This window comes from Schistocerca serialis, chromosome 4, assembly GCF_023864345.2.
Source record: "Schistocerca serialis cubense isolate TAMUIC-IGC-003099 chromosome 4, iqSchSeri2.2, whole genome shotgun sequence".
In the NCBI taxonomy this organism is placed as follows: Eukaryota; Metazoa; Arthropoda; class Insecta; order Orthoptera; family Acrididae; genus Schistocerca; species Schistocerca serialis.
In genome coordinates this window covers 758,401,722-758,418,654 of record NC_064641.1, presented here as the reverse complement: position 1 = coordinate 758,418,654, position 16,933 = coordinate 758,401,722, and the positions used below count along the sequence as shown (strand labels likewise).

Sequence of the window (16,933 nt, the reverse complement as noted above, 5' to 3'; positions counted from 1 at the left end):
CACTTTGAAATTTTATAGATATTTGTGGAGCTATTTTAAGATGGTATTTCATTATAGATAAGTAGTAGTCTGAAGTTACTGTTTTTAACACCTTAAATACTCACCAACCTAACAATATTCTGAATTTTATAGAATGACTGGTTTTTCTGTTTGTCTTTTTTGTTACGGAGAGAGATCAGGAGTTGGATATGGAATTTGGTGGGTCAGAAGACTTCACACACTGATATTGTTAGTGAAGTGACAACAGATCAGAAAAGTGGTTGAAGTGACGTTAGTTCTTTCATCATCAGCAAATGGTATGAAATAGATGTGACTGCAGAATTGCTTCCCTTAACTCCAATATTTCCATTTACTAAAACACCTTCAGACACCACACTCAATGACTCTTCAAATTTGACGGATATGTAAGTAAAATAATTAGCGATAAATTAGTGACTATTGTAGTTGCCGATTGGAAGGACAGAAACAGTGACTAAATAAGAATCTTCTTTAGTATAATACTGTTACTAAGTATTATAAAGAAACCAAGCTACGAGATATATTGGGCTAAATGTCCACTACTTGCAACTCCAGCATTTTGCCAGTTACTTAGCTACAAATGATTTTTGATTCTAAATAAATACCTCCATTTTTTAGATAACTCAGGATAGGAACTTGCTAGCCATCCACAGCCAAAGCTAAACAAAATATGGCCTGTTTTAGACCATCTCAATAATAAATTCATTTTTCTTTGTACTCCAAAGAGTGATGTCACCATAGATGAGTCTTGTGTTATATAAAGGCAGATTAGGTTGGGTTCAGTATCTACCAGTAAAAAGAGCAAGATTTGGAATAAAGAGTCCAAGTCAGGATATGTGTGGTGTATAAATATGTATAGGGCACAAAATTTGATGATGAACATAAAGATCTGCTCCAGTCCTCTCAAATGAAACCCCTTCTCAACAAAGGCTACTGGCTTACAGTTCATAATTTCTAAACCTCTCTGCAACTAGCAGATCTCCTTATTTCCGTGAAAGCTGACACAAAGGGTATTGTGCAACCTTCTAGAAAAGGTATGCCACCAAACTTTCGAAGTAAGGAATTGAAGAAGGGAGATATTGTTGCTTTTCAGAGGGGTAAAGTTACAGCAGTGAGATGGAAAGACAAGTGTAATGTGTCTATTTTGAGCACTATCTACAGAGCTCAAATGAAAAACTTAAATAAAAGGGGTAACCAGTTAATAAAACCACCAGAAGTTATGTAACGACACAATTGAAGGGATGGAAAAGTTGACCGGTATATAGCAAACAATCCAGTAACATGAAAAATAGGGGGAAAATAATAGAAAGAATATTTTTCCATCTACTTGAACTGGCACTCTGGAAGTCATTCAGCCTGTTCAAGAAATCTGGGGGAACAAAGAATGCTGTTGATTTTCATGTGGCAGTGATTGAGATGATGGACAGCTGAACATCACAGGAAGAATTCTCTTTGAAAGTAGTTGTTTGTCCATCCACGAACACCAATCCTTTTGGTCTAATTGACCATCATTTCCTATCATTCATCCCAGATACTCCATTGAAACAGAATTCTACCAAAATTTGTGGGATGTGGAGCTGAGTTGGGATGTGAATGGGAAGAAAAAGGAGGGAATCATGATATATGTGTGAAGATTGTTACGTAGCTAAGTGTATTGTACCAATGCTTCAGAGTCTTTCGTGTAGCCATGAACATATGAAGATGAATGTTGTGCAAAAGGCTATCATTTTAGTTTTTAAGTCAAACAATGGAAAATCCAGGATGGAATGTAACAATATTAGAGAAGGAAAGTTGCTACTCACCATATAGCAGAGATGCTGAGTCGCGATAGGCACAACAGAACACCTGGTTCAGATTCATTGATGAAATCTTTGCTATCTGGATTGAAGGTGAGGACACCCTATTCACATTCCTCCAGAACCTCGACTATTTCTCCCCCATTTGCTTCACCTGATACCACTCAACCCAACAAGCCACCTTCCTAGATGTTGACCTCCACCTCAGAGATGGCTACATCAGTACCTCTATCCATATCAAACCTACTAACCACCAGCAATGCTTCCACTTCAACAGTTGCCTCACATTCCATACCAAGAAGTCCCTTCCGTACAGCCTAACCACCCATGGTCATCGCATCTGCAGTGACGAGCAGTCTGTCTCAAAATATACTGAGGGTCTCACTGAAGCCTTCACTGACCGTAATTATCATCCCAACCTTGTACAAAAACAAATATCCCGTGCCTTATCTTTCCAGTCTCCCACCACCTCCCACAGTCCAGCCACAGAGGAGCATTCCCCTCATAACTCAATACCATCCGGGACTGGAGCAACTGAATTACATTCTCCGCCAGGGTTTCGATTACTTCTTGTCATACCATGAAATGAGAAATGTCGTGCCCACTACCCTTCCCACCCCTCCTATGTGGTATTCCGCCATTCACAGAACCTACACAATATACTCTCTCATCCTTACACAACCACTGCTCCCAATCCCTTATCTCATGGCTCATACCCCTGTAATAGACCTAGATGCAAGACCTGCCCCATACATCCTCCTACCACCACCTACTCCAGTTCAGTCACTAACAACACCTATCCCATCAAAGGCAGGGCTATCTGTGAAACCAGTCATGTGATTTACAAGCTAAGCTGAAACCACTGTGCTGCATTCTATGTAGGCATGACAACCAACAAGCTGTCTGTCTGCATGAATGGCCACCGACAAACTGTGGCCAAAAAACAATTGGACCACCGTGGTGCTGAACATGCTGTCGAACATGGTATCCCTCATCTCAATGACTGATTCACAGCCTGTGTCATATGGATCCTTCCCGCAAACACCAGCTTTTCTGAATTGCGCAAGTGGGAGCTTTTCCTGCAATACATCCTACGTTCCCGTAACCCTCGTGGCATCAACCTTAGTTAGTCACTGTCCTCACCCATCCAGCCCCCTTCCTGTTTCCATTCTAGCACTACACAGCCGTCATTTCATCTCCACACCCAGTCTTTTTATTTCTCTCCTTTCCACTACTTACCCCCCCCCCCTTTTCTCTCCTGCCCCCATCTAAACTGCAGCACTTCACTGTCTGCCACCCCCACTATACGATCCTTCTTCTCTCTGCCCCCAGCCTCCTCCTTACTCCCACCCAGTCGCCACTCTCATCATACACTGGTGCTGCTGCTAGCAGTGTGCTTTCAGTTGTTTGAGACTGCAGACATGTGTGCAAGTTGCGTTTGCTTTTTTGTGTGTGTGTGTGTGTGTGTGTGTGTGTGTGTGTGTGTGTGTGTGTGTGTGTCAAAACCTGTAATTGTGTGAATCTTTTTGTTGTGCCTTTCATGACTCAGCATCTCTGTTAAATGGTGAGCAGCAACTTTCCTTCCCTAATATTGTTATTGTAATTTTTAATGTGTATCAAAAACACAAACAGTTTTGAAAGAGATTCAACTAAAATGTTCTGTCCTAACACATTTTATTCTATGTGGTGTTATCAGGGTTGCCCCAAGTTCTAGAAATCAGGGAATTTCAGAAGTATCAGGGAAATATCATTTAAATTTGGAAAACCCTGAAAAACATCTCGTTTTTGTCTCAGTAGCATGAAATTTTTTACCGAGATTTCATGCTTTGTCATTGGGTGGGTGCAGCGGAGTATGTGTGCCGTTTCCCTTCTCTCTCGTTCTTACTGCTTGTCCCCTGCCCACCCCTCCCCTCAGCCGCCACCACTACTTGCTGCTAGCCTAGCAGCTGCTGCTGTGAGACAGGGGGGCATTAGGAGTGATTTGTTTGGATCTGATTCTGAGAGCTTGTTGACGCAGCAGCTGGAGACAACGGTCATGTGTGAATGAGTTGTGTCTGACTGTGTAAATGTGTGTACTTCTCTTTTTCTGACAAAGGCTGTGGCCAAAAATTTAGAAGTGAGAGTGTGATTGTCTTTTCTATGTGCCTGTCTGTGGTTCAGTGATCATCTTTATGGCGAGTTGCTACCTATCCTCATTAGTATTGATTCTCAGAGTATATGCGCAAGTTATCTATTGCGTGGGTGATCACCGCGGTCTAATTTCATCAACAAGGTGTCTGTGACACTTGAATAGCTGTCCACACGAGTGGACTTCCATGACGGACCAAAACTGCAGTCCATTCCTGTGGGTATCTGACAGGTCAGACCTGCTGATCTGGAGCCCGTAGTTTCCCGTTGATGTACAGTGCGGCATTTTATAGAAATTTTATTTATTCTAGTACATTTTGTCCCTTCAGAAGTAGTAAGAAGAAGGAAATTGTGGCAGTCGCTGGCAGTGTTTGTACACTATGTACTCATGTATTTCTTGAAAGAAAAATCACACAATACCTGTAGAATAATAGACATAATGCAGAGGGTAATAACCGACAATAACGAAAACACATAGGGTAATTACAGACAATAATGAACATAGTAGAACCACCATTTTATTGGCAGTCACCTATAGTATTGGTTTACACAACTCTTCCCCACATTATACATTTCTTTCAAGAGGCCTACTTTTTTCTGAGGTTATTTCTGAAAACAGTGAAGGTATTCTAAATCTGTCTTGCGACTCCAACAAAATGCATATTTTAGTCACCAAATGTGTTTCACATTATTGAAATAAAATAACATTAGTGGTCTTAATGAAACACACATACCATTTGGCTTGCTTTCTCCATCTAAAAACAGTTCATTACAAGAGATGTTGATGTTAGTACTTAAGATTTTTGCTCACATGTTTAGAACTACAGAAGTCTTTACATATGTCTTTTCTTACCCTTGAGATCACAAAATTTGTCAGGGAAAAATGCTAAAACTCATCTGGAAATCTGGGAAACATCATGGAATTTCACTTGGGGAAACGTGTTGGAACCCTGGTTATTTTTTTAAAAGCAATGAGTGTACTTAGGGTTTTAATATAACCTTTTTCAGCAGTCTGTAACTACCCTTTAAATGGATGACGAACTATTATTTGAAAGAACCTGTAATCATAATAAAGTTTAAAATTCAACAATAAAAAAACTGAAAATTTTTGTACACACTTTTACAGAAACATTGTTAAGATAAGGGGCTAAGTAGTAAAAATTATCATTATACCATAATAAGGGGCTAATAATCTATGCCATGTCATTAATATACATATGAAGTAGGGACACAACACACTTCCCTGGAGCATGCCTGAAGTGACTTCCACATTTGACAGTGACTATCCGTCCAAGATAACATGTTGCATTCTCCTTAATAAGAAATCCCACTCCATCCATACATTTTGTTTGCTACCCCATGAGATCATGTATGTGGTGGTGGAGTAGTTCAGTTAGAACACTGCTTTGGTGCAGATTTTCACACTAATCTAGCTTACGCAAGCCTCTTTGTCCCTGCATAACTGCTACAACCTACATCATCTCTGTTTGGCTATAGTCAAGCCTTGATCTTCCTATCTTCCTCATTATGATCTCCCCCCCCCCCCCCCCCTCCTTTCCAAGCTTCCCTCCATTACCAAATTAAATAATACTTCCAATAATACGTATTGGTATGATGCTGAGTCTAGTGTTTCTCAGGAGTCAAGAAATACTGTCTCCACCCGATCAATGGGTTCCAGGATGTATTATGAGAGAGATAAGAGTCAGTTTTTGCACGGCCAGTGTGCTGATTGGCCTGGAGTAATCATTGTTAGAAACATCAATTTTGTTTGAGCTTATAATATTTTTAAGGTACTAAAACAGAGGAATGTCAAAGATATTGGATGGTAGTTTGATGGATCACTGCTACTAACCTTCTTGTAGGCAGGTGTGACCTTTGCTTTCTTCCAACCAGTGGAAACAGTTTTTCTTTGGAGTCATCTACAGTGTTTCATGGTTGACAGATATATCCCATACATCCCTCCAACCCTGTCACAGGCATTTCCTACCCCATAAAAAGCAGGGCCACTTGTGAAAGCTGCCATATGGTGTACCAGCTTAGCTGCAAGCAATGTGTGATAGTCTGTATGGGCCTTTCACATAGCAGAAGTGGCCACCACCAGAATCTGGACCACCTAGTTGTTGAATATGCAGCACAGAACTATGTTCTTCATTTGACTGACTGCTTTGCAGCCTGTGTCACCTGGATTCTTCCCACCAACACCTGTTTTTTTAAGTTGTCTAGTTGGGAACTCTCCTTGCAGGATATCATTCATTCCCATAGCCCCCCTGGCCTCAATGTTTACTAGTTCTTGCTCTCCACCTGCCTCTATCCCCTTCCCTGCTCTCACTCCCAGGCTCACACACTCATTTTGCCCCCCCCCCCCCCCCTTCCCAGCACATGCATAATCCTTTCCCCTTCTCTGCTTCTTTTCTCTCACCCTCCTCCCCTACCCCTCCCAATTCTGCAGCTACCAGCCCACTATCCTGACTAATAATGTCCTTGCACACAGTAGCCAACCTTATTTTTTATTGTGAAACCAACAATGTTATTGGGGCATGTGTTCTCTCTGTTTGGAGGCATACGAAGTGTTTTGTGAAAATATTTCATTCCACCATTTATGGAAATAAAAGTCCTAAGGGTGTGAAATAGGAGGTGAAAATTTACCACAAGAACACAAAACACATGATTAAAAAAAACCTTGGACTGCAGCTACCAGAATTGCTGTTTGGTCAGAAGCACATCCAGAAAAGACCATGCTTCCATGGCCATGATTAGTGTGAAAAGCTTAGAAGGTGTTGCAATTTGCAAACTAAATAAAATAAATCTGTCTAACAGTCACCATGACAAATTAGCTTTGCCAGAATTGCATGGAAAGATCTTTAATACATCAATTTTTTAGTAGTCTAATAACTGCTTATAAAATTATTTCTGTTGTAATCACTACACAAATAATCATTACTGATGACAAAATGGACACCACATTTAAATGCGATTCCATGTACGGGAATATGCATTTGAGACGAGAGAATTAGATACCGGTGTAAGACTGGCACTTGTAACTATAGAATCACTTACACGATTTGTCCCCTTTTTTTTAAATTCAGTATATAAAATGAAATTAAAGCCATTGGTACACTTTAATTATGGAAAGACTGACAGACATGTAAAGTATCGCTAATTCCTTTACAGAGGTAGGTTCTTTGGTTGCTCTCTGTTTATTGTGAAGTATTAAATAGTATTACATCAAGTTCATTCCCCCCCCCCTTCCCCCCTGGATGCTCTTCGATACACTGGAAAGACTTTATCAATAAACTTACTTCTAGCAAAGTAAGGATTGATCAGGACATTGCTTTAGCTGTGGCGTCATCTGACATTGCTGCTACGCTTTTGGAAGGTGGTAAAACAGGTCACCCTGCCTTTAAACTCCCACTCAATCTTTTCAAAGTTGGAACACTCATATGCAATACCTCTAGTCAGTGTATTATGGCTCAAGTTCTCCAGGAGCATAAATTTATCATAAGGAATGACAGTATCATGGCCCACATAGGCGAATTTGAGGCACTTAATAGAACTTTGAAAGACATTAGAGGCGGTGATCATGTTATGGGTGGAGTTCCTGTGCTGAGTTAGGAGACTTTTGGCAGATTTCTTTTTGTACCTTGAGGACCCAGGCTGATGAGGTTAAGGCATGCAGGAAATCCTCACACCTGTGCCCCTATTTCAAGAAATTATGTCTCTAAAGAAAAATGTGAGTGTCCATGTAAAGGGCAATAATATCTCTGCCGGAGAGTTTTATGAACTCCTACCGAAAATAGGGAACGTAAATTATCCCAAGTCCAAAGGAAAAGTGTGTGTTTCTGGCCACAGTAGTCACAACCATATGAGAACTCATAGATGTATCTTATCCCAATATTTTGACCATACGGATGAAATCCACAGACTGACTCTGTAAACAGGCCATATTAACACCCAGGACCAACAGGGGTGCCCCATTAATGACATGCTACTGAAGTCCTTTGGAGGGTCAGAGATGGAGTACAGTTCTGTTGATTCAGTGTTGCAGACAGATGAAGCATTTCACTATCCAATGGAGTTCCTTAATACCTGATCTTCTTCTCACAAACTACTCCTGAAGGTTGCTACACCTATCATGCTACTGCACTACCTTAACCTGCCTAAACTTTGTAATATTATTAGATTAAAAGTAACTGTTCTCCACAAAAACATTATTGAGGCCACTGTGCTTACCAGATGTGCTTGGGTGAACCAACGTTCATACTGCGAATACCAGTTGTACTACTACACATATGAGTTCAGATGAATGCAATTCCCCCTTAACATTTGGTGTGCAATGATGATTAATAAATGTCAGCGTCATTTGTTAAAGATGGCAGCCATCGATTTGGGGGAGAACTGTTTATGTAGTCAGTTCTATGTGACCTGTTCAAAGAGTCAGTTCCAGTGGCGGCCTGGTGATTTTGGCACCAAACAATACAACCACCAATGTGGTACATAAAGATTTACTTCAGTAAATTCCAACTTCCTGTCTGTAACTTTTTTCTTGTTGAGCAAACTCAGTGTTTCTAGATTGTTGTTTTGTTTATGAAGAATGCACTTAACGATGTATAAATTCAATTAATTTTTTTTTTAAATGTGCAAGTGTTAAGAAGAATTGCTTTATTAAATTTTGGTACCTTGTCTGCAGCTTAGTTTGTGTAGACTAGATACACTGTTTGTACAGTGTGTAGATTTACACATGGAAGTGGGCGTAACAACTTACAAATCTGGTTGAAGGCAGGGGAGGCAATGGAATCATCTGTGCAGACCATAGTATCTACACGAGCTAAGTGGCAGGCACTCAGTTAGTGTAAAATATTTGGATTGTTGACTGCAGGTGATATGTACATTCATATTCTATCTTTTCCATATATATTCTAATTTTCAAATGCATCTTAGAGTTACTGCAAACATTTTTTGCCCATTTGCAGCAAGAGGGCTCATATATGAGCTAAAAAATCTAATATTATAGTGAAATGCAAACTGACTCCTTAAAAAGGAGCTTTGACTCATGTAAGTGTACCTTTCGTAATTGTTCCTTACACATTCGGCCAATTTTACATACTTACTATATTAATAGCTAGATGATAAGTACAAAACACAGGTATAATTGCTCAGCTGTATGACAGAAGCAAAGTTTGCTTCGTCCACGCTACTCCTCACCCAGCAGCAATCTGTGTGCAGGCTGGAACATGCCCCCTTATAAAGGTGGTCAAGAAAACGTAAAAAGGCAATAGGTGGACCCAAATTTTCTAATTACTGTTAGAAGATCTTCAGAGTAACTAAAAAGGAGCGTGTGTTTGAAGGTAATTTATATTCCCATTTTTATAATCTGTATGGTGATTGTGTAATATTTAGGTGTATTCATTTGTTTTCTCTCTGCATGTTTACAGATTGTGGCGGCTGTAATTTGAGATTCTCTCATCCACTTTACTACCGTATGCACTGCTCATTATTTCACGATCCAAACTTCAGTCTTACCATACGCAAATATCATTGCAAAGTTTGTGGCACAGCAGTGTTGGGGAAGGAGAATATAATGAAGCATGCTGCAGAGATGCATGATGGCAAAGGAGCATACCAGTGCCAGTATTGCAAAAAGGTGAACCTTTTTTTCTTAATGTGGTTCTTTGGAATAGTGCTTGTTAGTACTGTTCTTCAGTTTCTTTTCTTATCCTCCTGAAGAGAAGTAGCGTTTGTAGATTTAGAGAAAGATTTTGACAATACTGACTGCAGTACTCTCAAATTCTGAAGGTCGCAGGAATAAAATAGAGGGACCAAAACATTACCTGTAACTTATACAGAAACATGACAGCAGTTGTGCGAGTCAGAAGACATGAAAGGGAAGCAGTAGTTAAGAAGATAGTGAGACAGGGTTGTAGTTTATCCTCAATGTTATTTAGTCGGTATATTCAGCAAGCTGTGACGGAAGCCATGCAGAAAGTGCACAAAGAAATTAAAGTTTTGGGAGAAGCAATCAGAATTTTAAATTTGCCAATCAAATTGGATTTCTGTGGAAGAGGGCAAAGTGCTAGGAATATCAAGTTATCGGACTAGGTTGTATCTAGAAGAGAGGTTTTAATATCAACAAAAGTAGAACAAGGTAATGGAATGTAAATGAATCAAATTGGGTACTACCTGAAGAATAGATTAGAAAATGAGATAGACAAAGTAGTAGATGGAATTCCTTTTTTAAAAAAATAACTGACAGTGAGGTTATAAAATGCATACTGACAATGGTAAAACATGTATTTCAGAAAAAGAGAAATTTGTTAACATCTAATATAAATTTAATTGTTGGGAGATTTTTTCTGGAAGTATTTGTTTGGAGTGCAGTCATGTAGGAAAGCGAAATCTGGACAATAACTGTTCAGACAAGAACTACTATTGAAAAGGGGTGTTACAGAAAAATGCTGAAGGTTAGATAGTCGGATCATGTAACCAAGGAGGTGCTGAATAGAAATTGGGAGAAAAGAAATTTGTGTTACAACTTAAGAAGGGATAGGTTGATAGGAGACATCCTGAGCCGTCATAAAATTGTCAGTTCGGTTAATTGAGGAAAGTGTGGAGGGTAAAAATTGTAAGAGGCCAAAGTCTGACTATAGTAAAAATGTTTAAGTGACTGTAGGTAGCATTAGTTACACAGAGGCGAGTCTTACAAAGGAGAAGCTGACTTGAAGACGATGACAACAACGAAGAAACTACCTCATGTGCAATGTCCGTCTCCTTTTTACTTTAGATTTCATGCAGTTTATTCTTGGTATTGGCGTATTCATAAAGCATTTGTCATCCAAGTTTCAAATATAAAATCTTTGACTTCAGAGCATCAAAATATATTTTTTACATTAGAGTATGTGTCTACCTTGCTAGCTCTGATTCTTGTTTCATACGTATAATGTTGTAACCTGCATTCCTTTTCTTTTACTATTTATTATAGCCCTTGTGTGGTATCCATGTTCATAACAGATGTCACCTTGAATTTTGGTAGTGGAAAAAATTTTCACTGTAATTGGGGTCAGCTTAAGGAGTGATGTTAATGTGTACATCCAATTAGCAGAATGTGGGACATTGTCTTTGGTTGAACTCCTGTTGCTTCTGTATGCAACATACATGATATATGGGTGACACTACGAGAGCACACACGTCTGAGAGCACTGGCTGAATATTGTTTTGGCAAATCTAAGATTTGTGATGTGATGCCTGGATATTACAACCAGTCCCCTGTTAAGCATACTCTCTTCCCGTATTTCAAAAGGTATTTTTGCCTGTAGTAGTGGCATGTTATATGCTGCAGAAAATGGATATTGTGAGATTAACTGCTTCAATTGTAAGGATGGTAAATACTTCTTTAAAATAAAATAAATATTCAACTACAAGTAATACACCATAGAGGATACTGGGTTTTTGATGCTACTGATATTCTGAGAACACATTCAGTAACCAAATTGTATTCAGCATTCCCAGAAGTGCAGAAATCTGCTTGGACAGAGTTGCATTTCTTTAGCTGCTCCTGGAAAGAGAGTGATTCCCAGCGTCAAACTTACGATTTTGCCAGTGAGATGTGCATACTACCAGGAAATTATAGCACCCATTCAGTGGTAAGTGCACCAGGAATTCAAAAGCCAGAATCCAGCATTAAATACCGAAATTATTTATTCACCATTGACCACATATAGGAGACTAGGCTTCATCAGTACATAAGATATGGATTTTTGTAACACCGTCCATAATAATTTAGGCTAATGAGATCCAAACATTTAAAAACTAATGCCAGTATTGTTTCTGTCAGAAAATTCAGTTACTTTGTAAAATGGCTATTCCATTAGCCAAATGTATGACTCTCTCTCTCTCTCTCTCTCTCTCTCTCTCTCTCTCTCTCTCTGCCCTTATATGATGTTTGATGTTAGCTGGACACACAGTGCCAGTGCTGCATTTTAGCAGATGGATTAGGATAGGGTTGGGATTAGTATTGGGTGGCAAGGGGTTGGGATGGGTGGCTAGTGGCTCAGAGGAAGGCAACCATTTTGCTGACTAGGAGTGCAGGAGGTAGTGGTGGCAGCAGGTGCATGGGTATAGGCATGCAATAGTCAGTTGTCAGAGCTGGTGAGGTGCCATGATGACATAAATTTGGAGAGCGGTTACAGGATGCAAGACGGGACTAGAGTGTAGAGTGTGGGGACAGAAGGTTACAGGAGATTGAGGCCAGGATGGTTATGGGAGCGAAGGATGTATTTTGAGGGCATCTCCCATTTGCATAGCACAGAGGAGCTGGTGATGGAGGGAAGGATCCAGATGGCCCAGGTTGTGAATTAATCATTGAAATTGAGCATGTCATGCCCAGCTGCATTCACAGGTGGCTCAGCCTCTGATGGGGCGCCATAGTTCTTTGACAGACTGGAGTAAGAAGTGCTGGGTGGAGTGGATTGGACAGGTCTTGCATCTTGGCCTTCTACTAGGATATACCTCTATGAAAAGGGCTTGGGAGTGGGAGTGACTTAGGGATGAATATGATGATATATAGGTTGGGTGGGTGAGGAGAAACCACTTTAGAAGGGGTGGGTAGAGTCTTGGGTAGAATGTCCCTCATTTCAGGGCATGATGAGAGATAATCAAAACCCTGATGGAGGATATGGTTTAGTTATCCTAGTCCACAGTGATACTGGGTGATGAGAGGGGTGCTGATCGTTGGAGGTTTTGGGAGGATTGAGGGTATGTGAGGACATGCCACAGATCTGTTTGCTGACTAGTTTTAGGGGGTAGTGACTGTCTGTGAAACCCTTTGAGAGACTGTTAGCATATGGGACAAGGCGTTCTTGTCACAGCAGATAAAGTTATCCACAGGTGCCCCGGGTGTACAGCAGGGATTTTTTGATGTTGAAGGGATGGCAGTGGTCAAAATGCAGGTCATCTTGGTGGTTAATAAGTTTAATATGGGCAGTGGTGTGGATGGAGCCATCAGAGAGGTGCAAGTCAATGTCCAAAAAGGTGATACACTGGGGTGAGGAGGACCAAGTGAAATGGATGGGAGATGTGGTGTTGAGGTTGTGAAGGAATGAGGATGGGGTGTCCTGACCCTGGGTCCAGATCCTGAAAACATCATCAATTAACCTGAACTAGACTAAGGGTTGTGAGTTTTGGGGGCTAGGAAGGTTTCTTCTAGATGTCCCATAGGAGAGTGCCATTCAGGTGCTATAGCTATGCCATGGTTTTGTATGTATACCGTCCCTTCCTTCAAAGGAATTTATGTGTGTGTGTTTTCTATTCCAGAACAACTGCTTTCTCTGAAAGCTTAATATTGTAGCAGTCTTCATCACTGGGCCTGTCTGTGACTGCACCTCTGTGTGGTGAATAGCAGTCAATCATTTCCATATTGTTGTTATTCCATCCAGGACTTCCCATTGTTAGCTTTTGAAGCTGTCTTGAGTTATTCAGGACTGGCAACTGAATCTTTTGTGTTTGATTAATCTCCATGTAATTGTTCTCCTAAAATGTGTAATTTAAATCCTAATGCTGTGTAGCTATTGAGTGACACATGTGGTGACACAGCCAACTAAAAAAATTGTAAGTAATAGTATGTACATCGTCTTAACAAAATGGTGGCGAGTACACACGTCACATTTGGTTCATGAGAAGGAATCCATCCAAAACTAATAGTGTTCTCATGGTTCCATGTAACATGTTCTGTTGCAGTAGATAGTGCATATTCCAGCAAGACGTCAGTCCTTCAATTGTGCACACACACTTGTACCTCCTAGTGTCTGCCAATGCACCATGCAGTCGCATCCACCCAGTCACACCGGACTCATAATCTGCCCTTCTAATACAATACTAACTACACTGGTGTCCAATATTAAAACAACAAATGGAAATTTTGCAGGGTTACATTTATTTTGCCAGCCACAAAACAGTATAAACAGGTGATAGTGTAATAGAAACAATGTAAAGAATACAGAACGTGAACAACTGCAACATGCATAATGGTAGACAAAAATGTTCTTCATTTTTTCCAACTTAAAGGATTTGCACACCCATTCCGACAACTGGTTAATGTGCTCAGTATGGGTGTGGCCACCATTGGCAGCATTATTGGCCTGACAACGTCGGGGCATGATGTGAACAATGTAATCAGTCACACGTTGAGGCAGTAATGCCCTCTGGCAGAACAAGTCTTGGAGAGTGATTGGTGCTGACATGATGCAACCTGTCTTCCTAGGACATCCCTAACATGCTCTATACAATTGAAATCGGGAGAGTGTGCAGGCCATGCCGTGCATGCAATATCTTTCCATTTTCAAGAAAACAATGACAACCTGTACTCTTTGAGATCGAATATTATCACCCATCAGTACGAAGTCAGGGCCCACAACAACCACACACAAGGTCCCAAGATCTTGTCACGATACCTGACACCAGTTAAACCCTGCCAATTCACCCATACAATTTCACGAAGAGTTGTTTGAGTGTTCAATGTAATCCTTGCACAAACCATTTGGGATCCTCCTTGATATCAGTCTCTTTCCACAATGTTTTGGTCCCGAAATGATGTTCCATATTCCCTCCAGATGAGAATCGAGAATCACTCTCCAGACCAAATCGGAACTCATGAAAAGAACATTGGCCCACTGTTCGACCATCCTGGTGGCATGTTGATGACTCCGCTCTAGATGTTTCCTTCTGTGAAGACGCATCAGAGTTACACATACAGCAGGTCTCTGACAAAACAGCCACTCTGCCAAAGCCTTCTGTACACTGTTTGCCTCAACACAACACATCCAGCGGATGCTGCGAGGTCAGATGCCAGATGCCGTGCAGTACTAAGGTGGTACTGTCATGCCCTTACACCAAATAATTGTCCTATCTCTGATGTCACACATGGTCAGCCCTGCCCTAGTCTTCGGTCTACAATTTTGATCTCTATAAATTGTCGTCACATTAGAGAAACAATAGAACGATTCACTTCAAGCCATCAGGCCACATCAGTTGTCCTGCCTCCATTCTTCGTATGACCCCTCACAGCAGAGGGTCTGGTAGGCATCTTCTCTGTGCCGTACTGCACCGTCTGTGACTGTAAGCAGTGATTGTGGATGTGGGACTGTTCAGCAAACACTACCCCGTTTGGTAGGTGCCCTCACGTCATTGTTCGCGTGGTTGTCTATTGACTGGAATGCCATCTTGTGTACAGAACACAATCAGACAGACATCTGTTGACAGTTTGTATGATTATATCATGAATTAGACATAGGCCAGAGACATATCAGTTTGTTGCTTTAATTTTGGACACCAGTGTATTATCATTTTCCATCTCATTTATTAAACAAAGTTGATAATTTTTGTTTTGTCAAGACTCTAGTATCACTGCGAGCTTGATGTACTATGTGAGTTTCTATATAAAAACACAGAAATGTTGTTATTTCTCACTTTTATTCTCTTTGAGCAATGGACGAGCCATTAGTCTGAATCTCAGTCATTTACCTTGTAGCATGATCAAAGTTTGCTACAGCCTTTCATATCTGTCATTAGATATTTTAATTTATTTGACTGCATTTACATAACTATACCAAGAATGTATTTAAATGTTAGTTGTGTTTCTGTTAAATGTGTGGTCTTATAAAGCATGAAAACCATACTTTGTGTTATGTTCCCCCTCTCTTCTTCCTCTTTTATTTTATTTATCACATACATATCCAGAAGTGTGTGTGTGTGTGTGTGTGTGTGTGTGTGTGTGTGTGTGTGTGTGTGTGTGTGTGTGTGTGTGTGTTTTATTTTATATGCTAGTTGATTAAGAAGCAGTTATCACATACAGTAGAACCCCTCTAATCCGTCACCTTCGGGACCAGGTCCATGGTCGGAACGAAAAAAAGGTCGGATTATCTGAAAAATCTAATATTTATTGCAAAAAATATAAAAATACATTTAGTGCATAAAATTGAACAATTTAAGATCTAAAGACGTCTACAGTAATATAAAAAGATGTGTTAAACAGTATATTAACTACAAAATGTCTACACACACTATAATATGTATTGGTTTTAAAAGGAAAAACGACAAACAAGTTACAGTACTGTACTGTACTTAATAACGTATAAACGATATATACTGTAAACTAAAAATGTTTATAGCACTGCAAAGAAATTTTTTACAAAGAAATAAACTACTGTATGTAAAAACTAAGAAATGATATACTGTACGCATTGTTTTTACAGTGAAAACGAAAACAAATTACTTGGAAAAAAAGTCAGTGATACATTTTTGCTTAGCAAATGTTATTTTAGATTTAGCTGCAGTCTCCCTCCATTTTTTATCCACAAAATGTCCATTGGAATTGAAGTTGGATTCTGCTCGAGGTATTGAAGGGCGATGTCAAAAGCATTTTTTGCATCATTGTGTGAAATCCGGGTAGGGGGTTCGTCTTCGCCGTCCGAGTCCTCATTACAGTTTCCTTGCTAACAGCAGCAACAATCTGGTCATCAGTGAGCTCTTCATAAGTGTCACAGTCTTCGTCACATTCGTTGATCCACTCTTCAACTTCATTGGCAGGGATGTTCGGCTCCAGAGTTTGTAGATCTTTAACGATTTCCAGTGCGTCATTGTTTTGCTCATCTTCGGTATGCTCAATTTCAGTTACAACTTGTGGCCAAAGCTTAGGCCACGATTTCCGCAGAGTGTCAGGTTTCAGTTCATCCCATGCTGCAGCGATTGTGTAGATAGCATCTTTGATGTTCAGGGATATCATTGCCTCAAATAAGTTATGACCTTCAGATTTCTCCAAGATTGAGCTGATATACTTTCTGTGATATTGCCTTTTTAACCATTCGATAACACCCTGATCCATTGGTTGGATGAGTGAGGTCACATTAGGAAGCAGAAAGAGAGCTTTTATGTCCCCTTTCACCAAATCTTCCTCAGATTGATGTGATGGTGCGTCATCCAACAGCAGTAGAGCACGAACAGGC

The 16,933-nt window shown here is 40.2% G+C and overlaps 1 protein-coding gene across 1 annotated transcript in view; it reads left to right on the top strand.

Moving 5' to 3' along the window:
- The window catches only part of LOC126473304 (uncharacterized), a 130,558-nt gene that overhangs the window by 53,898 nt on the left and 59,727 nt on the right, over positions 1-16,933 (top strand). Inside the window, exon 6 of the mRNA XM_050100278.1 lies at positions 9,374-9,582. Within this exon, the coding sequence (XP_049956235.1) occupies positions 9,374-9,582 (209 nt within the window). The remainder of the gene's footprint in view (positions 1-9,373; positions 9,583-16,933) is intronic.